Source organism: Emys orbicularis, chromosome 23, assembly GCF_028017835.1.
Source record: "Emys orbicularis isolate rEmyOrb1 chromosome 23, rEmyOrb1.hap1, whole genome shotgun sequence".
NCBI classification, from domain to species: domain Eukaryota; kingdom Metazoa; phylum Chordata; order Testudines; family Emydidae; genus Emys; species Emys orbicularis.
The window spans coordinates 7,796,578-7,822,972 of record NC_088705.1 but is presented as its reverse complement, the minus strand read 5'-3'; the positions used below and the strand labels follow the sequence as shown (position 1 = coordinate 7,822,972).

At 50.6% G+C, this 26,395-nt stretch overlaps 1 protein-coding gene across 2 annotated transcripts in view; it reads right to left on the bottom strand.

Annotated features, from left to right (window-relative positions):
• MACF1 (microtubule actin crosslinking factor 1) overlaps positions 1 to 26,395 on the bottom strand; it is a 252,726-nt gene that overhangs the window by 134,278 nt on the left and 92,053 nt on the right. The window contains exons 4-16 of one of the 2 annotated variants that reach the window (XM_065421610.1): positions 23,294 to 23,371; positions 21,354 to 21,446; positions 7,158 to 7,324; positions 5,947 to 6,059; positions 5,749 to 5,855; positions 4,934 to 5,053; positions 4,727 to 4,822; positions 4,158 to 4,285; positions 3,934 to 4,027; positions 2,577 to 2,731; positions 2,021 to 2,297; positions 1,355 to 1,483; positions 115 to 192 (exon numbers count right to left, since the gene is read on the bottom strand). In XM_065421610.1, the coding sequence (XP_065277682.1) occupies positions 115 to 192; positions 1,355 to 1,483; positions 2,021 to 2,297; positions 2,577 to 2,731; positions 3,934 to 4,027; positions 4,158 to 4,285; positions 4,727 to 4,822; positions 4,934 to 5,053; positions 5,749 to 5,855; positions 5,947 to 6,059; positions 7,158 to 7,324; positions 21,354 to 21,446; positions 23,294 to 23,371 (1,635 nt within the window). Of the gene's footprint in view, positions 1 to 114; positions 193 to 1,354; positions 1,484 to 2,020; positions 2,298 to 2,576; positions 2,732 to 3,933; positions 4,028 to 4,157; positions 4,286 to 4,726; positions 4,823 to 4,933; positions 5,054 to 5,748; positions 5,856 to 5,946; positions 6,060 to 7,157; positions 7,325 to 14,192; positions 15,333 to 21,353; positions 21,447 to 23,293; positions 23,372 to 26,395 lie in introns of those variants that run through there. The other variant, XM_065421609.1, reaches the window with a different exon arrangement.

The window sequence follows — 26,395 nt, the reverse complement described above, 5'->3', positions numbered from 1 at the left end:
GCAGAGTATGGACCCTGTATTCTGCATCCTGTGTCAGGGGAATATAGTGCTGGGCGGAGTGGTGGGACTCTCAGGCAGCAGAGCATGCTGAGGCTATGGGTAATGCCTACTCACCATCAGCTTGCAGTACTGTGTCTCCAGCTTGCCGAGCGTTTCTGTGTAGCTAGTGCGGAAATTCTGAGACATTTTACCCTAAGAAGGAAAAATGGTTCACGTTGCCAGTATATAGCTTCAATTTCAGAGCATCACACACCCCATATCAGCCACTTCCCCTGAGTTTTCCATGAGCAGTAAGAACCAGAAGCAGGAACGCTAGCTGTAGCAAGTGGGCTCTTCTCTGGACCGGGGGGGAGAGGAGAGGGAAATCAGGCTGTGGGGAGAAAGAACCTTCCACCCTCAGTGAAGGAATTGGGCTCCAAGAGAAAATAAAAAGAACGATTTACAAGAAATTGGGCTTAAGACAACAAATCAATGGGGATCAAATCTGGATAGTCGCAGCACTTAAGCCTCTTCGGTTTGAGCTTTGCCTGCAGAATAAGCTAATGGTGATACATTAAAATCCTGGTTCAATGGGACACATCTTAGATTCACAGATTCTAAGGGCAGAGGGGACCATTGGGATCATCTAGTCTGACCTCCTGTACAGCACAGGTCACAGAACTTCCCCAAAGGAATTCCTAGAGCAGAGCTTTTAGAGACGCATCCAGCCTTGATTTAACAATTGTCAGAGATGTGGAATTCACCACAACCCTTGGTAAATTATTCCAGTGTTAATTACTCACACTGTTAAAACTACACTATTTCCAGTCTGACTTTGTCTAGCTTCAGTTTCCAGTCATTGGATCGTGTTAGTCCTTTCTCAGCTCCACTGAAGAGCCCATTATTAAATGTTTGCTCCCTATGTAGATAGTTATGGACTCTATTCAAGTGACCCCTCTTTATCAAGCTTAATAGCTTGAGCTCTTTGAGCCTATCACTAGAAGGCAGGTTTTCTAATCCTTTACTCATTCTCGGGGCTCTTCTCTGACCCTTCTCAAATTTATCAACACCCCTTGACTCGTGGCCATCAGAACTGGACACGCTATTCCAGCCGCAGTCACACCGGTGCCAAATACAGAGGTAACATTACCTCTCTACTCCTACCTTTAATAAGTCTTGATAGTTCAGAGTGCTGGGAGAGACGGCTGCACCATATATCTTCAAAGGTGCCTCACTGCAGCAGCCTCAAGTGTATTCACCCTCCAAAGCCACCAAACACTCACAGGATCTGATGTCCTGCCCCTCCTCATCACCCCGCCGAGCCTTGGCAAACTCTAGTGCCCTCAGGTACGCTATCAAGTCCGTGTCCCCTCACCTCGTACATCCTGGCCTCCTTCACGCTGGCGCCCAGATCCTCCACGCTGGAGTGGACGTGCCGCTGCGTCTCCAGCTGAGATTCCACACTCGGCAAATCACTGCCCCACTCCGCCCGCTCCAGCTTCATCTGAAACAGCCACCAATAGGCCCAGTCAATGTTCGCAATCCCAAAGAGCATGCTCAAAAGCACAGGGGCCTGGAGGTGACGTCACCTCCTAGCTCACTATTGAAGCAAGAGATGCAAAGCCCAGCCCCGGTGCAGTGTGCTCCTTAAGAGACTGACCCTAAGAGCGCTCAGGTCAATGTCCAAACTCACACTGACTTCAGGGGCAGCTGGCTCGAGCCCTATGCTCATGTGAAACAGGAGGAGCTTGTCAGGCTGAATTAGAGACAACCTTCCACTATTCCCTGCAAACAGCAGGAGCACCATATGGGAAACCAAACCCAGCTCAGGACAAGAGGGACTTCTCAGAAACAAGAGTATCTGGTGACCAATGGCATTCCCTGTGCACCAGGGACCAGCTGCACCATCACAACGTTTGTGGTTTAAAGAAAAAAAGACAGAAACCCCCTCACATTATTCAGTTTTCTGACTTTTTTTAGTGCCAATACATGCAGCTGAGTCAGCCTGTAGAGCTGGGTAAAGCCCAGGGCATGCACCCACCTGCATCTCTTCCACCCAAGACAGCAGCTCATACACAAATCGGAGGTTGCCTTCATCTTCAGAAGAGGAGATAGCCACAAGCTCCGCCCGGGTCATGGGCTTCCGGAACCAGGAGGTAGAGGAGGTGTGCGTGCCCTTTGTCAAGGGCTCTGCCTTCAAGTGTGTAGTGGTCAGGGTGGATGGCTGTACCAGCTCCAAGGTGGAGAAGTGACCCTTCCGGTACAGGTTAGTGCATTCCAGCCTCAGCGTAACCAGCTCATCTTGCAACCGGACGATCCTGGAGCAGAGCGGGGGAGGGAAGACAGGAGCCGAGTTACGGATGTCTGGACTCCAGCGGATATATGGAACGACACCTGTTCTCCACAACGATCCTGCTTATCAGGGGTTTGTCTATCTTCTTCCATAACCCAAACGGAAGAAATCCCACCTCACACTCGGCTGGGGCAGAGCCACTTCCACCAGGACTCGCATACCGTGCTGCTCAATGCAGCGTATTCATGTGTCTTGGTGCATATCCCCCAGTCAGCGATGCTTTCTCATACACACGGCCCCTCACCTGAAGACCAGCTCCTCCAGCTGGTAGTAATTCTCATCTCGGAGGATCTGCACATCCACCTGCAGCTGCCGGATGAGCCCCTCGCACTCCTGCAGGTACATGACCACATCAGACTCGTACTGCACTGGCTGGCCAGACTCCAGGTGAGCAGCATCCTGCAGCGAGAGCTCAGAGTTACCAGGGGGACGTGTCATCCCCACTGTACTGTAAGGGACACGCAAGGCAAGAGGGCTGTGTTCTGGTTCAGCCTTCAAAGGATTCAGAGACGTTACGGCCAGAAGGGACCATTGATGATCATCTCGCCTGACCTCCCGCGTAACACAAGCCAAAGAACCTCACCTACTGGCTTGTGCATCAAGCCCATAACTTCTGTTTGAGCCAGTGCAATGTCTTTTAGGAAGACATCCAGTCTCGCTATAAAGACTCCAAGTGATGGAGAATCCACCCACCCCTAGGCAAGTTATTCAAATATTTAGTTATCCTCACTTTAAAACGGGCACCTTGCTTCCAGTCTGAATATGTCTAGCTTCAACCACTGGCTCTGGTTACGTCTTTCCCTGCTAGCTTAAAGGGCCATCAGTGATCAGAAATCATTTCCCACATAGGTACCTATACGCTTTAGGTAGGTCTACAGTGCAATCGGATTGTGACTGCAGCATGCGGAGACAAACCTGAGCTAGGTCTGAACCAGCTCAAACGACAACAGCAGCGAGACCGCAGCAGAACAGGCTATACGACCAATCCAGGCCCCTGCATGCGTACTCCAGCGGCTAACCTCCGCGGCCACAGCTTAACTGCTATTGTTATTCAAGCTAGCTAGACCAAAGCCAGCTTGGATCTCTCACACTTCTGATTGCACTGCTGACGTACCACATCAAGTCACCTCAGAACCTCCTCTTGGATCAACAGACTAGATTGAACTGCTTAAGACTCATTATAAGGCAGGTTTTCCAGACTGAACCATTCTTGTAGCTCTATGCCGAACCCTTTCCAATTTTTCAGCATCCTTTTGGAAGCATGGACACCTGATTGGACACAATGGCTAGTAAGGGTCTCGCCAATGCCATATACAAAAGTAACACCACCTCCATACTCCTACTTGATGTTCCCCTGCTAATACATCCAACCATCGCCTTCACCTTCTTAGCTACAGCACAGCACTCGGAGCTCTTGTTCCACCATGAACCCCACGCCCTCTTCAGAATAAGCTCAACACCCCAAGAGCGAGGCGCTGAGGTCTAAGCAGAAAGGCAGCTCTGCCAGGCTAGAGAGGCAAGTGAGGTGGGTTCCAGGGAAGGAAAGAGGACAATGGACAGGAGGCAGGAGGTGATCCTGGGAGACTAACACCAACACTCACGGCTTGCAGTGTGTTCCTTGCCAGAGTGAGTTTTTCTTCACAGCTCAGAGCACCATTCTGAATTTTGTTAGCGATTTGTAGCAGCAATTCCAGCCTGCGACAAAAGAAATAAAATCAGAGACACGAGCCTCTCCGGGACACCGTCAGCCACCATAGCGGTGGCAGAAGAGAGAATTCTCAACAGGGATCCAGTAAGCTCTACCTTCTCACAGTTCAGTACCAACCTCTCCACTGCTGGCCGCAACGACTTCTCGCGCTCCAACATCTCTATGATCAGCTTGCCCCATTCCTCCTCCACGTCATTGGGGTGGTAACCCTGGGGCAGCTTGATGCGGCCGAATTCAATCCATACCTGGAAACACAGTAGCAGAACAGCTTCTCTTACCCTGCTGTATTACACCATTGACAGCATCTGAGTGACTTATTCCATTCACATCTATTGGGAGAGGAGGGCACCAGTCTTCTTGGCTATAGCTCTGCATACCCCTAACCTGAAGGTAGCTCCCTCTACACCGCCTTGAGAGCGGCTGCCTCTGTCCTCAGACCACCCTCTCTGAACCACGCAGCCAAGGGGCTAACACACTGCTGGAAGGTGCTTGGATACCACAGTGATCGGAGCAGCAGGAGAACCTATGCCTCAGTAGGGTTGGCTCAGAAATGCTGCTTGCGTTATAATAGACCCTCAGGGTTATTTCTGTTTCTCTGTTTCAAAACAAATCCAAATTGAACGTACAGTAAATCTTGAAAAACAAAATGTTCCCAGCGACCAGTCACGCAGCTGAGAGTCTCTTACCTCTAGTAGTTTATACAACTCCTCTATCCTCCCTTTTTCTTGTTCTTTTGTTGGGATTTCTGTTTCTTTGAAGTGTATGTACTGATTATAAAGTGCCTGCAATGGGAGACAGCTGTATCAGCACACAGCCCTAGGCACCATCTTGTGCTACCACCAGTTAAGCCCAAAGCCAACAACTGGCACCAGACACTCCAAGGAAACCCTTACCTTTAGCTCAACAGGGTTCTGGGGGAAGGATGTATCTGACATGAGTATCGTGTGCTGTTTGATCCAGGGGATGAGGGAGTCCACGCGGTTCTGGTACTCTAGCCACCTTGAATCCACCTCCTGGGAGGAAAAGGGGGAGCCATTTGAAGTGCTAATACTGGAAAGCAGCTCCACAAAGCAACAGGCAAAATATCGCAGCTGGGCCCCAATACGTTGCCAGCCAAAGCAGGGGAGAGAACAAACAGAACGTGCATCACCGCAACTCAGACTGGTGACATCTGCAGCACAACCCAAGCTGAAAGCGCCTCCCCCTCTTGTGATGCAGTTTCACCGGCACAGAAGGGAAAGCAGGACCTTGCTATAAGCTGCTATCTCCAGGGCACCACAGAGCTATGTTACGCCGCTGCCCAGAGCGGAGAATTCAGTGCACAGTCTCAGGCTGTTCACACGTACCCACGGAGAACCAAGGGACTTGCACAGGAGAATTAAAGGGCAGCCCCACCTTACTAGGGAAGCTGTAAATTGCCCCACGCTGCTCCAGCAGTGGCAAGCTGACATGAGCTCCAACCCCCACTTCTCTCTCCTGATTCCAGTCTCTGTGCTGGGTGGACCCTCAATGCCTGCTAAGCAGCACAAACCTCCACTGCTTTTTTTTTTTTTTTTTTTTTTTTTTTTTTTTTTTTTGGAGATACCATCTGTTGTGGCTGGAGATAAGGAAGACAACTCACGCCACCCCCAGTCATGACACACGGTGCTTACAGACCAGCCTTCCATAGAATTGAGGGTCAGAAGGTGTAAAAAGCAGCAGTTCTTACTATCGCACTGATCCCGTCTCCTCCCTCGGGGACCTTGGGAAAGGCATCGTAGATTGAAGACACATAAGTTATCACAGACTTCTCATCTGGAGATGGGACATCCACATCTGGGGCAAGGGGACAAAGAAACCCAAGTCAGAGGGGTAAGAGGGGGAGAGGTAATCTTCTACCCAGCTGGGTCAATCACCATCGTCTCACCTTCGGCATCCAGCAACCGGGTGACTCCAAGCCTCTCTGCAACCTCAAAGGCCTGTTCCAGATTCTCCCGGTTACTCTGTATCTGCACCCGCTCCATGTCCACCATATCCGGCCTGTAAGACACGCCCAACAGCTCAGAGACAGCCACCTTCACACCTAGCCAAGGTGACACTCTGCTTCTGGTACCGCACCGTGCGTTCACAGCCAGACACCGCTAACCACACATGATACACAGGTACATGGAGACCAAGGAGGAGGAGGGAGGCTCCTAACACTACAAAGGCGGTCGCCAGTGATTCCCCCAAGGTGCCAGGAGCAAGCACTGTTAATGCAACCGGGTATGCAATTTTGCAATAGGACATAAAGTGCAAATGAGGATTAGGACCAGAAGATCTTCACGTTCAAGGCAAGAAAACCAGAGACTTCCTGGCTAGTTCTTTGAATCTGCTACATCCAGCTGAGTGCTGGGGGTACACACTGCTTAGGACTCCTAACCCCACAAACAGTTACCCCCCCGCCCCTTTTCCATCTTCAAGGGGGGCATTTTGGCATGAGATTTCCAATTCCTTCTGCAGAGTGCTCATGACCCCACTCCTTTCCATTTGGGGGGTTGCCCATGGTCAGTCAGTCACTGCCTGACAAAGGGTAACCCAGGTGACAGATGTTGTCTGGAGACATTTTATGATGCTTTGACCCTACTGACAATTTTTGCTCATCTCCTTCACCCTCAACAGCGTGGTCTAGTGGTCAAAGCCAGGAGTCAGCCCTGCTGAGTTCTAATCCCAGCGCTGCCACCAACTCACTGTGCAGCCGGGAGGGAGAGATAATACCACTTGCCTAGCTGCTCACAAGGAGCTTTGTGAGAGGCTTAATTGCGGCTTCAAGAGAGCCTGGAGATGCTCAGATGGAAGATGCCACTGAAGTGCTAAGTATTATTAGTCACTGAGAGCAGAGTGGGAACTGACAACATTAACAGCACAGCAGCACCTCCATAATCTGGTTTTAAAGCTTTTCTCCCCCCTTGCTAAAAGGCCAACACTCCTTGCAATTGTGCGTGTGCTCAACCTTTTCTGCTGCCGGAGCAGAGCGCCCCTCCTCCATTATTCTATGTTGGGCAGAACTAGGATTTCAAGGTGCAGACTGTTAAATGCAAAGAGAGAACAAGGAGCCTTAACCTCCCCCGTAGCCAAGCCAGACTCCTCTCTGTGTACCTGTATCTGTGAATGAGAGCATTGAACATCTTCCCGTCGCTCCAGCACGAAGAGAAGTTGGTGCACTTCACTCCCACGTAACCCGCAGTCACCTTCTGCGTCCACAGAAGCAGCTTCTCCTTAGCGGACATGTCCCCTGACTCCCCACTGATGTAGATATCGGAGATCTGTAAAGACATGGTATCGCTGGTTACACGGCACTTTGGAAGCAGGAAGAACCCTGTTGGGCAAGTTATGCAGATTTTATTTCTATATATACACATTGTACGTGGGGTCTCAGGAGCCAGTCTCATATGAAAAGTCCAAGCCAGGGATGCATATCTAAAGACAGGTTTCAGAGTTGTAGCCATGTTAATCTGTATCAGCAAAAACAACGTGGAGTCCTTGTGGCACCTTAGAGACTAACAAATTTATTTGGGCATAAGGTTTTGTGGGCTAGAAGCCACTTCATCAGAGTGGAAAATACAGTAGCAGGTATATATATATATTACACACACACACACACACACACACACACACACACACACAGTACATGAAAAGATGGGAGTTGCCATACCAAGTGGGGGGTCAAGTGCATCTGATGAAGTGGGTTCCATCCCACAAAAGCTTATGCCCAAATAAATTTTTTGGTCTCTAAGGTGCCACGAGGACTCCTCGTTATATCTAAAGACAGGTTACGTGAGTACAGCACCTCTATTTTTACTGCCACAATTGCTAGGATTGGTGCAGACTAAAACGAACTGAAAGCTGAGGGCAGGGCAAATTCAGAGTAACTGCACGTAACTCGACTGAAGGCTTTTCAGAGCAAAGGAAGTTTGATTAAAGAGATGCTCTAGCCTGTGAGCTTTGAAATGGACTAATATTGCAGCCTGGGATGCATAACCAGGGGAATCTCGAGTAGGAGTAGAGAGGTTATTTTACCTCTGTATTTGGTAGTGGTGCAACTGCTGCTGAAATACTCGGTCCCGTTCTAGTGCCCACAATCCAAGGAGGTTGACAAATTGGAGAGGGTTCAGAGAAGAGCCACGAGAATGATTAAAGGATTAGAAAACCTGCCTTCTAGTGATAAACTAAATAGATGGAGCGCTTTGAGTCTAACAAAGAGAAGGTCAAAGGGTCACATGATTATATCCTATAAGTACCTACATGGGGAACAACTATTTAATAATGGGCTCTTCAGTCTAGCAGAGAAACGTCTAACACGATCCAAGGGCTGGAAGTTGAAGCTAAACAAATTCAGACCGGCAATAAGGTGTCAATTTTTGACAGTGAGAATACTTAACCATTGGAACAACTGACCAAGGATCACGGTGGATTCTCCATGACTGACACTTTTTGAATCAAGATTGGATGTTTCTCTAAAAGATCTGCTCTAGGAATTATTTTGGGGCAGTTCTATGGCTAATCAGCTAATCACAGTGGTCCCTTCTGGCACTGGAATCTATGAATATCAAGAATTCCAATTTTTACCACCCTCCCCTTCCCCTTTAAATAGTCTCTCCTGAAATGCTTTCATGTAATTTTTTTTTTAATTTTAAAAAAGTTACAGGTTTTTTTGCTCCCCTGGTGAGGTTTAGTAGGGTCTTCTGGGCAGCCCCATCAATTACACTAGCTAAGGCCCAGCGCTCCTTTCTCATCCCCTTTCTCTGTACACCCTCCTGGCTGCTGCTTCTGCAATGTCAGCTTTGCTGCTTCTGTTATGGGGGGAAGGGTAAACACCAGCAACAGTGAAACTGACAATGCACACAGCGCTGTCAAATGCACAAAGCTAACAACATGAAAAAAGGCAAAAAAAGGTATTTTTCCTTTAAGCTCTTTTTCAGTTATTGTGATTTTTAGCGGTTACCTGTAACAATTGTAAGTGCGACATTTTCAGCTAGAAATGTAATTTTGCCCTTTAATTCATCCAGCCAGTCAATACAGCCTACCTACAAGTCATCTTTTCTGCACTTCTCCCAGAGAGCACCACAAGAGAGCACCCCTAGATAATCACAGTGGTGAGCGCTTTGGAAATACCGGAGACAAACAGACAGGGCAGTGGGGTGAAGGTGCTGGAAGACAGAGAGAAAAATGCCCTTCATTTGCCCCTGTGTTTAAGAGCCAGACACCACACACTGTTAGCATGTCCTGGTGATTTACATTGTGCCCTTTGAAATGTATCTTTCTGAGGGACGTGCATGGAGAACAAGTAGCAATACTCCAGAAAAACAAACAAATTCCAGGGCATTAGCAGCAGGTGGAGATGGGAGAAGCCTCTAAACCCTGGTCTTAGAAAGTTTTTCCTACCAGAACAAAGTCCTGCTTGGCTAGGTGGCTGTAAACCAAGCCCAGCTAGCGTCAGCATTGCAGATAACATCTTTCAACAGAGTCTGCCAATCAGAGCATCTCTGCCTCCTATGATGGCTACAGACAGCTTATCAGGACAGCTTTTCCTCCCATGCTGAATTCAGAGAAGCAGCAAGAAATCGTGTCTGGCTGAGCACTCTGGGGTAAAGTACTGGTGCATGGACTGGATCCATCTACTGCCAGGAGACTGCAGAAATGGGCCTGTTCTTACAATCTAGCTGCGCTCCCTCTGTGCTGCTGAAGATTCCCAGGCTCAGCTCAGCATAAGATTCACCCAAGCTCTGACAGCAACGCCCCTGCTTGTGCCTAACAATGAATGTCTTCATTCTAAATAAATCCAAGACACGGACCTCGAACCAGAGTCCCCTGGAATGGAGGATACTAAACTTAAGTGTTACTGGCTAGACACTGCCAGGGGTCAGGGTTTCTCGTGATCACCTTGAACACACAGCACCTACAGCTGACCTCCGACCCCTTGTTTACCCTGCCTGCTCTCCTCCCATCCCCCACTCACTTCTTTGTCCAGCCACCCCTTAGGTATAGTCTGTTTAGGCTGTAAACCAGGGACTGTCACTGACTATATGTTTGCACAGTGCCTAGCGTGGCAGACAGGGCAGCTTTGCACCATATCTTTGGAAAACTATATTGTATTAAATGTATGGCCAGTTTGTGTCTCATTGTGAGCCAGGGATTGTGTTCACTCCACGGATGATGACCCAGCACGTTGTTCGTTTTAAGAACACTTTCAGTGCAAATTTGACAAAATGCAAAGAAGGTACCAACATGAGATTTTTAAAGATAGCTACAGCACTCGACCCAAGGTTTAAGAATCTGAAGTGCCTTCCAAAATCTGAGAGGGACGAGGTGTGGAGCATGCTTTCAGAAGTCTTAAAAGAGCAGCACACTGATGCGGAAACTACAGAACCCAAACTGCCAAAAAAGAAAATCAACCTTCTGCTGGTGGCATCTGACCGGGGCCGTCCTTACCCATACACAAAGTACGCAGCTGTGTAGGGCACCAGGAAATTTGGGGCACCAAATTTACTGGTGCCCTATGCAGCTGCGTGCTGCTCCAGCCCCTGCTCCGCCCCAGCCCCGCCCCACTCCGCCCCTTCCCCAAGCCCCCGCCCCTGCTCCTCCCCACCCTGCCTCTTCCCGCTCCAGCCCCACGCCTGAGGACTGCAGCACGGCTGGGCCTGCACTCACCGGCAGCGGGAAGTGCAGCAGCCCAACCTCAGCCACGCCGCCGGTGAGTGCTGGGGGATGGTCCCCCCCGTCCTCCAAGCCAGTCCCACACCCCTCCACACGGAGGCCTGCCCCCCCCCCCCCGCGGGAAGGCTGCCTAGGGTCCCAGAATAGTTGGGGCCAGCTCTGCATCTGACTCAGATGATGAAAATGAACATGCATTGGTCCACACTCCTTTGGATTGTTATCTAGCAGAATAGTGGTTGAAGCATCAAGGGACATATGAATCTTTAGCGCATCTGGCATGTAACTATCTTGCGCCGCTGGCTACAACAGTGCCTGTTCTCACTTTCAGGTGCTATTGTAAACAAGAAGCAGGCAGCATTATCATCTGGAAATGTAAAACAAACTTGTTTGTTTCAGCGATTGGCTGAACAAGAAGTAGGACTGATTGGACTTGTAGGCTCTAAAGTTTTACACTGGTTTGTTTCTGAACGCAGGTTGTTGTGGGTTTTTTTGTACATAATTCTACATTTGTAAGTTCAACTTTCATGATAAAGAGATTGCACCACAATACTTGTATTAGGTGAATTTAAAAATACTATTTGTTTTGTTTTTTACAGTGCAAAAACTTGTAATCAAAAATAAATATAAAGTGAGCACTGTACATTTTGTATTCTGTGTTGTAATTGAAATCAATATATTTGAACATGTAGAAAACATCCAAAATATTTACAAATGGTATTTATAATATTTTAAATGGTATTCTATTATTGTTTAACAGCGCGATTGAGATTAATTTTTTTCATCGCTTGACAGCCCTTATTTTCACCTGGCTCCTACTGCTCACAGTGTCCAGCTCCAGTGAAGATTCCCCTTGCAGGGAAGGGAAAGGAAACTGCAGGGCTAGAGGCAAAGGATCCTCCCTCCCCCCAGACGTCTGAGGAAGACTGCGGAAGCACAAAGAGGAGTGGCAGTAGTGTAATTGGTATGCCGCTGCTCACCTCCCTCTCTGGAGTCTGACACTCTTATCACACAAAAAACTGCTCTTTGTCAGTTGCTGCCACACAGCCGGCTTTGGCTTTAACTCTTCCGGACCCAAAACAGGGATTTCCTTAAAGCAATGGGCTGATAGACCAACAGGATCACATGACACAGCAGCTTGCGAGGCACCACGGCCATAACAAATGCACGATGCACCTCGCGTACCGTCTAAATAACTAACAACATAGTCGTCCGTCCCCAGATTACTGGGTCTTTGCCTGCCCCGCTCCCCAGGCTGGAGGAAGGGACACAAAATGCAGCTACATCCGCAGGATCCCCACATGCCCCATATATGGGATGGATGCTCCACTGTACTACTAATACTGAGGGGCGGTACCACCACCACCTCCTTTAAAAGCCTGCTCTTGGGATAAAGGAATCTGAGAGAAGGGGTGATGAGCATATGGAACCTGAAGCTCAAGCACAGAACCTTCCTTACTCATGCATCAGCTCACAAAATTCCTCTGATTTTTTTTTAAAAGATCAACCACTTTTATCAAGACAGCACTTTTATCAAGATCAGTTCCCACTGATCTTGGTGTCTAGAATCATAGAATATCAGGGTTGGAAGGGACCTCAGGAGGTATCTAGTCCAAGCCCCTGCTCAAAGCAGAACCAATCCCCAGACAGATTTTTGCCCCAGATCCCTAAGTGGCCCCCTCAAGGATTGAACTCACAACCCTGGGTTTAGCAGGCCAATGCTCAAACCACTGAGCTATCCCTCCCCCCTAAATACAGAGCTGCCTTCTCCAGTACATCAAGGTAATGGCCGTGGCCCAACAAGCCAAAATATTCAGCATCAAGCTCCTTTTGCCTACTGATCCCTATATCTCATGGGCCAAGCCCCATCCCCAGCAGCCCAAACTGCGCTGAGAATCTGGACCGAGGTACTCAAGTCCATCACAAATCAGAGGAGGCCCTTCCACTCCCCAAATTGCAGAGAATAGTGATGCCCTCCTCTGAAGCAACCCCCAAAACAAACGCAGCATCTTCTGCCACCCACAACTCCAAATACAGACACAAGAGACCTCTGGCCACAAGTCCAAAATACAAGGAGACAATTTCACTGCCCCCAAAGCATAACATGCAATAACCAATCTCTTCCAGCAACCCCTCCTATATCACCAGAGCCTTGAGCCAAAAACCCAGCGTACACTCATCTAGCCCTTCCCAGGCCAAAATACATCCCACTAGCCGATGCCCACCCAACCCCTTTGACTATCCGAGGCACAGCACTCCTTCCAATCACTCCCTTTTCTGTTCGCATTCTCCTGGACCACGAACAGCATTGCTGCTCCAGGGCAGGAGTCTATTGCCCGAGAGGAGATGGACTCGGACTGGCTGAGTTCACCATCATCAGAGGAGTGAGGCCGCTTTTCCTCTTTGGAATCACACTGGGTTGACAGGAACTAGACAGGACACCTGTAACACGAGCGCCTTCCCTCTCTCCGCTGATTAACGACCCAATCGCGCTTCTCTGTTTGAATTGCTCTCTGCCCTACCATGCTACAGGTTTGAGGCTGAATCGGGGGGGGGGGGGGGTGTCTCCCACCATTTCAATCGTGTTCCCTATACACTCTAGGCTCTTCTGGTCTCTGCCCCCTTTCCACCCCACAGAGTGACAGCAGCCAACAAAAGTACTTGGTAAGTCATCAGTGATGCCAGTTTCAACTCTTCCCCCCTACTGATAAATGCTAGAAAATGCTACTAAAGCCAGGGACGTCACTACTGAATGTTGCTGCCTGGCCCTGTCTGACTGCAATGCACCCATTTTTAGGACCATTCTAACAAGCCTCCTTCCTACCCAACACACTTTGCAATACCGCCCCTTCCCCCATTTTTAATTAGTGCCAACATTTCACAGAAATGTTAAATGCGTGCAAAGGGCGGACCGTGCATGCCACACAAGTGTCAGAACGGAGGGAATGTGCTGTTAGCAACCCCTTGAAAGTGGGTGAACATGCTAACTACAGTCAGTGCATCTTGAGTGACACACAGGCAATTACACCTAAAACACAAGTAATTGCCTTCCCACATCCTCCCGCTTCTACTTCGAGTGCTGTTCCAGCTCTCTACCTGCACACTCTAGGTAGATTACAGGGTAGAGGCAGCAAAGTACAAACAGGGTCAGTCTACAAGCAAACAGCCCATGCACTCCCTGCTCTCCTAATCTGACATTCCTAACAGATGGCCATTCAAATTACACCTGTGGACTATCAGAGCCATGCAGCTCCTCAGGGTGGAGACAGATGCTTCTTCAGCATTCTGAATCGGATTTAACCGGCCACTTCCCCATATGTGGCTGTAATTCACAGCGCTAGACACAGGGCTAAGCAGACTGGAGTCAACTGGGAAGAAAACTCTCCCAGGGAAATGGAGGGCTGGGCTGGATCACTGATATTCAGGACAGCATCCCCCCGTCTCTGAAAGACGGTTCAGTAAATGAATACAAGCACTGACCTTTCCTCCAGAAGGCTTCACGGCCTTCTCCGTCCTGCCCCGCTGAACCTGGCTGTCCTCCTGTGCAGGGAGTGTGCAGCCATCTTCCAAGATCGACCCCGAGATCTGACTGGCTACAATATCCCTGGTGGGCTGATGGGACGAGTCACTCCCATATCCTGAGGAGGGCTGGGCAGTGCTGGTGGTCGGCCCGCTGAACGAAGAGTCACTCTGAGAGGCAGGTAGTTTAGTGCCAGGCTGGGTCCAGGTGCCCTCTCCCCCCTTGAGGGCAGGTTTCTCTCGTGACAATGACAGCCTTTGGGACTTCTCAAAGCCTTGGTTTTCCACCTGGTCCACCATGGGCGACGGCGTGGACAATTCTGAGATGGTGCCTGGCTCTATGAACCACGAACCTGTCCACATGGCACTTGAAATACTTTCATTCCCTTCTTCTGTATCCCAGGCCTCCGGAGACCTGCCAGCCTCCACCGAAGCTGCAGGCTTCTCTGGCCCTTGTCCGCCCGCTGGGTCCTCTCTAGACACCGCGTTACACCTGGACACAAGCTGGTCTTCATCCCTCCTCTGGTAGTCTTTGACTGCAGCCTCCCTTTGTAAAGGCAACAGCACAGCTCTGCTGCTGCCAGCTCCTGTCCTTTGAAATTCAACCAGCCTGCTCACAGCCTTCTCACAGTTCTTCTCCGCAGGGTTGTCTAGCAGGCGTGCAATGACTGTGGTGCCCTCCTCAGGGGAACGCCTCCTGCCCCCAGACCCTGAGGGCCAGTGCTCGACCACCAGCTGAGCCTTCTGGACTTCCCCTTGAAATCTCTCTTTCACCTGTACAAGGAGACCCTGAGGCAGTGCCTCTGGACTTGAGCTGGGATTAGGATCCGGGGGCTGTGAAGTGCCTTGGTGCAGGGTCTTGGCAATTTCCTCTCCTCCCTCCTGCTGAGGCTGTACTTTGAACTTCTCCATTGCCTCATCATCTTCAGCAATCTCCGTGCCCGGCAAGGGCTGCTCCTTGGGATTTGCCTCTGGCACCGTTCTCTTCTTCCCCCTCCGCTTCCGTTTAAAACGAACCCTTTTTGGGGGGGACAGAGGAGCCTTTCCTGGGCCAGCAGCCTGTTCTTTCGGTTCCTTAACGCAGCCCAGAGAATTCCCCATCTCCTCCAAGCAGAAAATGCCAGCAATAATGCAGCTAAGCTGGTCCCAGGCTCCTGGATAAATCCTGACCTTAGCTTCATCAGCTTAGATGCACATTTTAAAACACGCAGCACTGCGGGCAATCCCCCATATTCTCTCTCTCACCCTCACTCACACACACGGAGTCACTCCCAGCTGCTGCTGTTCCAGACAGCCATCTTACAGACTAGGAGCTGCAACAAGACAAATTCAAAGCATCTCACTGCAGTTCAGAAATCACTTGACCTAAAAGCAGACAGAGACCGGATTGGCTGCAGCTTTCTCTCTCCAAATATGAGGTAATTGGAGCACTGCCCTCGGTAACACAAACAGAAAGCAAGAACCAGACAGAAATCGGGGGAGAGGGAGGGAGGGAGAGGCTGGGGGAGGATGTGGGGGTGGGGGGGAGAAAGGAGGGTGGGAAGTCAGAAAAAGGGAGGTTGAGCAAAGGTAGCATAAAGAAAAGGGTGGGGAGAAGTACGGGGAAGCACGGAGGAGACGGGGAGACTCAGCCTGCATACCAACGGGAAATCCCATGGCCAACGCTGCGTGGGAAACCCACAAATTCCTGCCCCTACACGGAAACAGATTCCTCTGGGCTACGGTCAAGGCGTTTGGGAGGGTCTGCTCACACTGCCAGATGTTTACTCTGAGTCTGTATTCCTGACTGTTGTCAAATAAACAGCCTCCGACTGCTCCACTCTGGCTATAGGCAGGCTGCTTTTCCTCCAATCACAGCGAAGGAGCATACGGCGGGAGTGGAACCTCCCCAAAGGGTTAACCGTCCTTATCGCTGCACAGGACAGCCGATTCCAGAGCAGCTTGGGCACCGTTAGAGAAGGGGAGTCTCTGGGTGCTGAAACGTTAGGTCAGCAGCACACACCCTAGTGCGATTTCCGACGGCGGAGCAGCAGAGTGCATTAGTGCCCATCCTACCTTCTTCCTGCATCCCCAAGGTGAACTCAAGCTCCCCTGCCCAGTGCTACCACGGCCATGTCACCCTTCCACCCTACGCAGAGTCACGCGATGGGGACCAGAGCCCCACAGGACTCAGTGCTCACCGTCTCCACAACACACACACACGCACTTTGTGACTAAAACCCAGCACCCTGCCTGCCCCACCCCTCCCCAGAGAGTGGGGATTTGGCTGGGTTGGAAGAGGGAGCTCTGACCGTTCCCTTCCTTGTAGCAAAACACACGTCACGCACTAGACACCTGCAGCAGCCACCCCGCCCTCTGCCCGCCAAACAGACCCCAATGGCAGAGCAGCAAACAGCCGAGTGGCCAACTGCAACTTTCCAAACCCAGAGACACCAGCTCCTAGGGCTGCTCCCTCCTAGTGCCCCTGAGCTGAGGTTTCATTCGTTTCCTTCCAAGCCTCCTCTCAACCAGCAAGGGGCTTGTTCGTGTCAAGCTAAAAGGCAAAACAAACTACGGGCCCACCTCTCCCGCGCAGGGTTTGCACCAGCCCCCCAGCAAACGGGGAGACAAATCATGGTCGCTAGGCCTGCAGCGCAGAGATCGCACCAGCAGCTCGAAGCACAGGATGCTGCACTGCCCCTCAGCTGTTTCTTTGCAGCAGTGGGCTACGGACTTTCAAATATGGAGGACATGAACGAGATGAAGGGGTTAGCAATAGAGCTACATCCCTCAACGAAATCTCCTTATTCCAGGCAGAGAGGCAATGTACAACAGGGAGCATGTAAGCCCAGGGAGCAGGCCCAGCTGTAAGCACTTAATCTGCCTGGGCCAGACCAGCTATCCTCAACAAATCCCCACGGCTGGTAGGTTGTCACATCTTGACTGGGGAGGGAGCAAGCCCGAAACGGCTCCAGGACAGTGCCGCCGGATGGCTCCTGCACTCCCATCCGTCTGCCTCAGAACTGCAGTCCACTCCCTTTGAAATCCAGCCCGTCCTTCAGGCCCACTGCAGTGCAACAGCACCACCTAGCGTCCCCCGAGACAGCCGAAACGAGCCGAAAAAACAGGCAAGAGGCCCCTTTTTATCCTCGCCTCTGAATGTCGGCACCTCACTTTGTAGGGTCTTAGGAAATAGGGAGAGGAGGTGGCCACATACAGACAAGGACAGTTCATTCACCTTCTACTTAGGGCTTGAATTCACTCATTTTGTTTCTCAGTGCTGGAGAGAGGTCAGGGCTCGAGCTGATGGTCACACAGGAGTAAGAAATAATTATGGCCGAAAAATAACATGAGGCCGAATACCTCACACGCCCCTAAAAGTTCTCAGTCTGCTTTGCGTTCTGACTCTGCTCAACTCTTACGGCTTCCAACGCCCACAGCACTCACTCTAGTGAGAGTCTAGTCGACACATTGAGGTCCAGATTTATAGATACACTCATGCATCCAATTTAGGGAGTGCAAATCTGCCATCGGAGTGGCCTGAGAACATACCCCTAAAAGCCAAGATTCAAGTTCCCAAGAGTTAACCAAGTTAACCAATAGGCGCTTGAAAGGAATCTTCACAACATCACAGCTCTGGCTGTGCACTTTTGTGGACTCTGACTAGAGATGAGTGTGAACACCTCAAACTTTGCAAAGCCCAATCTCAGCGGCGGCCCATCTATTTCTTCCCAGCAAACAGGGAGGGTGTCATTCAGAACAGAGAGCTGACAACAGAAATGCATATGGATGCTCCAGCTCTTACCCCCTTGTACCAGCCAGGAGGGTTTCACTCTAAAAGAGGGAGCAGGATTTTCACAAGTAACTAGTGACTCCTTTAACTTGAGGCCCTGATTGTTTAGACCCCAGGCTAACACTTCCAAAAGAGATTAGGGATTTCGGACACCCAACTTAAGACACCGTAAAGGGGCAGGGCCTGGTTTTCAGGAAGTGCTGAGCACTTGCCCTCTGAAAATCAAGCCCCCTTTAAGATGTCTCACTAAAATCACTAGTCTCTTTTCAGAGCGTTCGCTAGGAGTCTCCCCATTGGGTTCACTGAATGGAACAGTTCTCAGGAATTTGTTCACACAGGAACAGAGACAAGGCCGGTTGGTCTCACACTACGCACCTCTAGCCAGGTGCTCGGGGCCCCTTCAGGAAGCAGACAAATGCACCAAAACAGGCAGACACTTGCACTGACAATGAAGGCAAGTGACTGATGAAGTGGTGTTAATTCCTCATCAGTATACAGCCTCTCACCTCCACCGATTGCAGAAGCAGGGAGCCGACCAGTATAAACACACTGTGCCCTAGAGAGCTGCCCATGCTTAGCCAAACAACCAAACAAGAACACAGCCACAAGACGGGCAAAAACTCCATCACAATCTATATCTGCAGGCAGAAATGCAAAAATTAGCCAAGTCAGTGACCCCAACACAGCTCCGGAGCACCCTGCATCACAGCAGGGCAACAGCTGCTAAGGGAGACTGGCAAGGAATGCTCAGGACAGGCTAATACATGCTACCCAGACTTGCATATACGCACAGAGAACGGGGAGCGAAACTGGTTTGGTTACAGGCGGCTCCAGGGTGCTGGATTCAGAGAGGCCTGCTCAGTGAAAATCTTCTGCTTCCTCCCAGGCAGCTGTGGCCACTGGGTCGCCATCAACAAATAAAACTCCACAGAACCAAACTATTCTTCAGTCAGCTAGCGCTGGGATTGCCCTCGCGGAGCAGAATGATTTAGTTCCTGTCAGTGGGAAAGCGGGGGGCTGGATTACCCCTATTCCGTGTGTGGGTCTAGCACTCCCGTTAACAATGGTCACCCACAGCGAGAGGAGCTCTGCAGTGAGGAATGCCACTCAGAAACTCATCTGTCCACCCAAAGAGCCTCGGTGAGGAAAACTCAAATCCCGTGGAGAACAGCTGCCAACAAAGGGCAGGAAGCACAGGAGCTCCCAAGGCCACCCCGTAGCACTGGCGTTCCCTCTATCCTGACTCCACCCGCACGCCATTGCTGTGCCTGACAGCACCCTGGCGCTCCGAGATTGCAGCTCCACCTAAAACACTCAATCCCACCCAATCTCACTGCCAGCACGTCAAGGCAGCAGCTCACATGCCTGGCACAAGGCACTGCTCACGCTCCTGCTCAGCCTCAAACACGGCGATCCGAGCCGACACAGAACCAACGCACGAGTGTGACGTTAAGGGCCCTGTGCTGCCGCACGTGCTGCCTTTCTGCTGACATCTAAGACTGATGTCCTGTGGCATCAGAGACCCTGTGACATGTTCTGTAAGAACAGGGGTGCTAATCTCAGTGTCATGGTCAACTCCCACTTGGGCAATTACACTCTGCCAACCTAGATTCCTCCTGCATCCTCAGCTGGATGGGCTGTAATCGTCCACTCACATCCTGAACTGCCGAGTTGCACTGCCACGCGGCTGCTGTCTTCCACACGAGAGAAAGGAGCTGCGGTTACTAATTAACTGTACAAACTATACATAGAGGAGAGTGTGAAGGACAGAGAGCTTTTGGAAGGAAGGCTGCTGTATAAACGTGAGATCGCTGTAACCGAAGGCACCCCTATATTCAAACCCGACACACTATCGTAATAATCCTCGTACACAATATGCCTTGTATTGCGAAAACGAATAACTCACTGGTCAACATCATCAAGGTGAAATGTGTGTAGCAGCATTATACGTAAAATTATGAATTCCCCCAAATGACGTTGGCAGCACATGTTCAAACCCACTTAGCCCCAATTAGGCAGAAGCGATTAAGCAGGCCTATCTTAAACAAAGGAATATGTGTTTACCTCAATTTACATATAAGTAGTAAACAAGGTCCTTGAGACAGCGAAGGGGCAGGAACAGACCGAGCTACATTTTAGCAAACAGCAGCACGGAATCTCTTTCACTACCAGAAAGTCTCTCTCTTCCCGGCTGGAATGAACTTTATCTAGGGGTAACCCTCAGGAAAATGCATTTCAAAAGGTGACTGGATTGTACAAGTGAGGGGCAAAAACACACCGTGGTATCTCTGCCTATCCATCTCGCTCTCTCTTTCATCAAAGACGACAAAAGAAACCAGCCCTTTGGGGGCAGATCCTGACTTGAGACTGTTCTCAGCAATGCTGCTGGGAACTTGTGGTAAGAATTTACCTTGAACCAAGTCTAGTTTGTTAAGTTTAGTTACTGGAAAGTTTCTCTTCATTTCTCTTGTAACCATTTCTGACTTTAATGGCTTGAACTTGCACTCACTTAAAATCTCTCTCCTTGGAATTAAATAAACTTGTTTTATTCTTGAATCAAAACGAAGCCAGTGTTGTCTTTGAACTGAACTGTGAGGGTGTCTCCATTTAGGGTAGGAAACTGTTGTACATTGACCCCTTGCATGGGCAACGGACCTCCAATATCTGGACTGTCCAGGAGAGGGCTGGACAATGCACCACACACGTTTTTGGGGGGAAATCTGGGACTGGGAGTATGTTGGGGTCACTGCAGGTGGTAACCAAGGCTGGTGGAAGTCGGAGTGTGACTGGAGTGTGCTGGCAGGCTGCAGCTCTACACAGACAATCTGGGGGTGACCTGCATTCTGTCTGGCTGTTTGCAAGGGGCCCAGGTTGGGACTTAAAGCAGCAAAGCTTTGCAAGGCACCCAAGGTTGCAGGGAAAGTGGGGACCCAGCTCCACACTGGTCTGGACTGCATCCTGGAATGTCATAATCACACACTCCCCAGACACCCTTCTCCAAATTTACTCTCTCTTTTGCCCTGCTCAATGCGCTGAAGAGCCCTGGAGGGCTCAGCTTTCCAGCTCAGCTGAGCAAACAGCAACTGCCAATAACCTTGGTGCCAATCAAAGGGCCACAGCACACACAATCCATCATGAGTGATTTAATTATGTAAATGACCAGAGAAGGGAATTCTTATTCTCTGCTGGCCTAGTCTCCATGACACTGCTATATATGCTAATCCTCCAGACCAATCTGTATGAAGGCATTACCATTAAACATACTCATGTTCGCCAGACAGATGCCAGAGCCCTTGAGACCCAACACGTCCCCCTTTCTGCGCTGTGCCATCAACAAGTCACATCCCTACCTGAAAGTGGAGAATGATGGTCCATATGAGTCCCAGGGTCAGCTTCGGGTTGCCATCTGTAATGTCATCATTGCGAATGTTCACCAGCTTCACCTGTAGGGAAGCACCAGGGACTGTCAAAACTTCAAACCAGATGCTTCAACAAAGAGAGGAGGGACTTCTCTCCAACCACTTCACCACCGCCCTGCCCGCCCCAAACCAGTCACATGCAGCTAGCCGGTGCAATCTATTGGCCAGATGATGGGACACGGTCTCCAGGCTCCAACATTCTATTCCCACCCCTGCCACTGACTCACTGCGTGATGAGGAGCAAAAATCAATCCGTGCCTTTTCTGTAAAAGAAGGATTGAAATAACCATTTTTCAATTCCCTAGTGCCTCCCACCGAAGGACCTTCAAGTGCTTTACTAGCATTGTCTTATTTCGGTTTCTACAAAGAGTGCCTTGCCCCTACAGCCCCAGGCACTTGTGCATAATTTAAAATCTACAAAGCACATCACGTAGCTAGGAGAGCACACTCAAACTCAATCACCCCCACCCGCACCGCAAAAATCAATCAGCGCAGGAATTAAGCCCGAGATCACAACACCCTTGAGAGGCAGGCAAGCACGTGTGATCCCCAGGTTTGCAGCTGGAGAGACGGGAGAGGTGAAGTGCCTTGTTCAAGGTGACATGGGAAGCTTGTGGAACAGCAGGGAATGGAACCCATTCTTGATACCCAAACCTGTGCCTAAACTGGGATTATACTTGCCCATCTCACAGGAGCCTTCTGAGGGGGAACCAGTGTGTGTAGCTGAGATCCCCAACTTAAAAGATGCCATAAATACATGAAGCATCACCACCATCTGCAGAGGTACCAGCAAACAGAAACCTGGGTGGGCACTGGTATGTCTGGATACTCCTGTTTACCTCTCAGCTTCCAGAAGGAGGGGAGTCTCGGGGGTGGGGGTGGGCAGGTCTATTCAGTGCCCCTTTGGTTAGCCAGAGGAGTAAATCTCTGCTTCAGCACAACCGATGCAATTCAGCATTGTCACCCATCATGAGTGTGTTGTGACTGAGGACTGACAGAACAGGCAGGACAGGACTCCCCGCCCCGTGAGCGGCAGGCATTTCACCTGCAGACAGCAGGCACCGCTGGAAACATCCCTCTGCTTAGGGGTTGAGAGTTCTGGCTGGTTAGAAGGAGGGTCTATTACATCCACTTGAGGAAATGTCCGACAGAGACCAGACTGAGCTCTTAGGGGCCCAGCACTTCCTGAACGCTGGGAAGGGGGAGGACAGAAAGGGACCTCCTGTGTCATGGGATCTAGCCCCTAGTTATCTCAGGCAACCCCGACATAAAACTCACCAAGCTCCAGCTTCAAACTAGTTTGCTTGGCTCAAAATACTCCCACTGGGAAGCCGTTCCAGAACCTCACTCCGGCAATGGCTAGAAACCGTCTTCTAACTGCTAGCCTAAATCTATTCATGGCCAGGTCACACCCATCTGTTCCTGGGCCAACATTATCCTAAGGACACCGGAGGAGCTCCCAAGCATACGCTGCACTCGGAGCTGACCAAGTCAAAGTCTCTGGGACACAGGAACGCTGCGGGGCTCTAGGGGTTGGTATCCATCTAAGACACTTGCAAATGCTTCCTGGAAAAAAGAGAGTCCTAACTCCCCATTCTGATCCCCCATCTCCAGGCGGCGTGGATGGCCCTGAGCACTCACAGTACCCACAAGGGAAGGTACACTCTGCAGTGATGCCACTGACTGGCATCTAGATGCCCTAGGGATGGGCCCGGCGGAAATAAATGGATAGTGCTTCATTACGCCCCATTGGACGCCCCTGGCACAAGCTGCAGTGGGAATCAGAGCACACCCCACAGGTGGTGCAGTGAGAACACTCAAAACATGTTCAAAACTGGAACGTGACCTGTGAGCATCAGCCCGGCACTTACCTGTCGCTGCTTCAGGAAGTCCAGAGCAATCTGCACATTCTGTAACCTGTGGAAACGCATCCTGCCCTTCTCACGTGGCTACAAAACAGAGGCAGTGCATCAGTCCAGCCATCCCATGGCAGCAGAACTAGAGTGTCTTTGATACACATGCACAGATCCAGTTCCACCCCTTCCCCCAGGTGCACTTCCTAAGCCTCCTACAGGAAGTATCAGAACCCACAGAGACCCTCCCTCTCGCTGAGGACTGGGGGAGCTCACTTGATTCCAAGCACCAGCCTAATTATGTTCCCTCTAAGTCTGAGCGAAGACCACGACATTTCGTGGGTTGTAGCCCACGAAAGCTTATGCTCTAATAAATTTGTTAGTCTCTAAGGTGCCACAAGTACTCCTGTTATTTTTGACATTCAATACACTTGCTTGGCCTAACGTGCACTCAATGTGTCACCTAGGACGGCCATCTCCTCCTCTCTCAGCCCCAACCTAACAGCTGAGGCACAGACAGATCTGAGCAGGAGACAACAATTCGCTCCCAGAGTGTGTCGCCATAACAGCAAAGCAAGGGCCTAAAGGAGGAAGCCTAGAAAGATGCAGATCACAAAGATTCATGGATACGGCGAACACACTTCACCAACATGTGTCTGTCTTTCCTGCTAATACACTGCCGTGGCCTCTTGCCCCCTTCTGGCTGCTTAACACTGTCCTGTTCTATGCAGAGGAGTCTTTATTAGCCCACAGATCCCCTCTGCTGGGGCGTGGAGATAGGACCCTCCAGTAACTATCTCCTGCTCCCAGCCCATCCATCGACCCATGGACCTGACCACAGACACCGACCTGACCGCTCTACTTGTGACGTCAACATTTGCCCCTACTTTCAGCATCACACTTTGTTCCCTTGCCTCTGCAGGCAAGAAGCTAGTGCTGCCCCCGCAGAGAGCTAAACCGGAAACAGCCACAGGCCCTGAGGGCTCACGCAGTCAGGCCGGCCTGCTCCACCACAGGGGCGTGCTTGAGTGTACACCCTATGCTCAGCTACCAGCACAACTGCTTGGACAGGGGAGAGGACAGTTTGAAATTAAGTGAGCCACCTTGCTGCCAACCTGCCCGCAGGTGGGAGGGTCCTGTAGGCCCAGGTGAGAGCAACCTTGAAATGGTAGGTGTGTACTGCAATAGCGAATAGACTACTAGGGCAGGGAGGAGAAAACACAGTCTCAGCACCAGCTGTGTCTGTTTCACTACTACATGGACTTCAGTCTGTCTCCAAGGGAGCTGACCAATCACAGTCAGGCTACTGGCCAATCTACGCAGCAGCATCCATGCTGGGCTACTGCTCTGAATCTCTCTCTAATGCACAAGGAGGGGCGGCTGCTCTGCATCTGAAGAAGTGAGGTTTTTACCCACGAAAGCTTATGCCCAAATAAATCTGTTAGTCTTTAAGGTGCCACTGGACTCCTTGTTGTTTTTGCTCCAGTGAGAGTCTGTGATCCATCCAGGAGCAAACTGTCACGTTCAACCACCAGCCCCACCCAGCTCCAACACCTACATTTAATCTGATTCAATTACAAATAGCAACTCTGTGCCGAACAAGGGCTTGGGGAAGGGGTGGGAGCTCTGCTGAACGGCAGATCGTGTGCAGAAACTCAGAGCCAGCACACAAACCCAGCTCTGAAACGAATCAATACGGAAAGGAAGGGAGTTGGGGTGGGAAACTCAAAAGAAGCAATGGCTTCTAAATACAAACGAGAGGTGTCAATTGTCTGAGGAATCAGTAGCAGTCAAGAGACTCTCTGGGTCAGCAAAGACAAAGCACATTTCATTCCTTGTTTGAGGAGGAAAGCCACAGGAAGGTCTGCCTATGCTCCAGCCCCTGGCAGAGAGGTGCAACACGCTAGTCATTTCCTGTGCCACGCCACTGCGGCTGCCAGAGTGGCTCGGGAGGGGGAGCAGAGAAGAGAGCTGTAGAGCAGGAAGGCACAGCCCAGATCCAGAGGGCTGGTAAGAAATGGGATCATTTCTACCAGCCAGAATGCTCTCGTTCTTCCTTCAGGGAGGTGCAATCCCCTTTGGCTTAATCCTTGGCTTGGGTAAGGGTTGGGCCTGCCTGGACCTGGGGCCGCTCCACATCAGAAACACTGAGAATATGTTGCTTAAAAACAGATCTGTTATCATGCAAGGTTAATCCTTGCTGTCTGACAGCAAAGCCACTGTACCCAGTGCACATGGGTGTGGTACACAAGGCAGAGTATCCCCATGCAGTGAGAACGGTTAGCAAACATCAGATGATTCATCCTAAAGGTTGTTTGCTCCATGTGAGTGGAGAGAACAACGCGTCCCATCCCAGAGCGTGCAGGACCCCAGTGGCTTTATCTGGGGGTGCGTGAGAGCCAGAGGTTCATCTAGGAGCGTGCTCCCCCTCCCCTCCCCCGTGAATAGACAGCTTTCATGCTCTCACAGCAAGTGGGTCAGCATTCTCACACTGCAGACCACCAACACTGTAATGCACTCTCAGATAATCCAGTTAACTTTAACACTGCACTGTCCAGAAGGAATATGGGATTAGCTGCCCTTTCGTTTTCGCTCTTCTCTTCCCCGGTACACACCCCACACATCACTCCTCTAGTCTAATGTGCTTCTGGGAAATTTATTATCCGTGAGCAAGAACCAGCTGCTAGTGGAAAGGAGCTATTGCGAATTCTCCATTAACCCACCTGAACCTGAGGATGGGGAAGGCCAGAGGTCACTATGGTATGTCTACACAGCAACTAGACACCACAGCTCAGGCTCATGGGGCTCGGGCTGGGGGCTGTTTCATTGCTGCGTAGAGGTCAGGAACCTGGGCTATAGGACCCTGAGAGGTCCAACCCAAACCCAGAAGCCTACACAGCAATGAAACAGCCCCGAGTCAGTTGGCACAGGCCAGCCGCGGGTTTTTCTTTGCTGTGTAGACATACCCTGTGTGCCCTATGCAAAGCTTGGTTACATCTGGACTATCTGATGGCACTCCAGTGTCAGTCTGTATTACATTGCTCCCAGGAGGGAGTCAACCTACTGCATCACCATCCTCCTCCTCCTCCTGCTCTTCACTGCTCGTGCGACGCCAGGAGG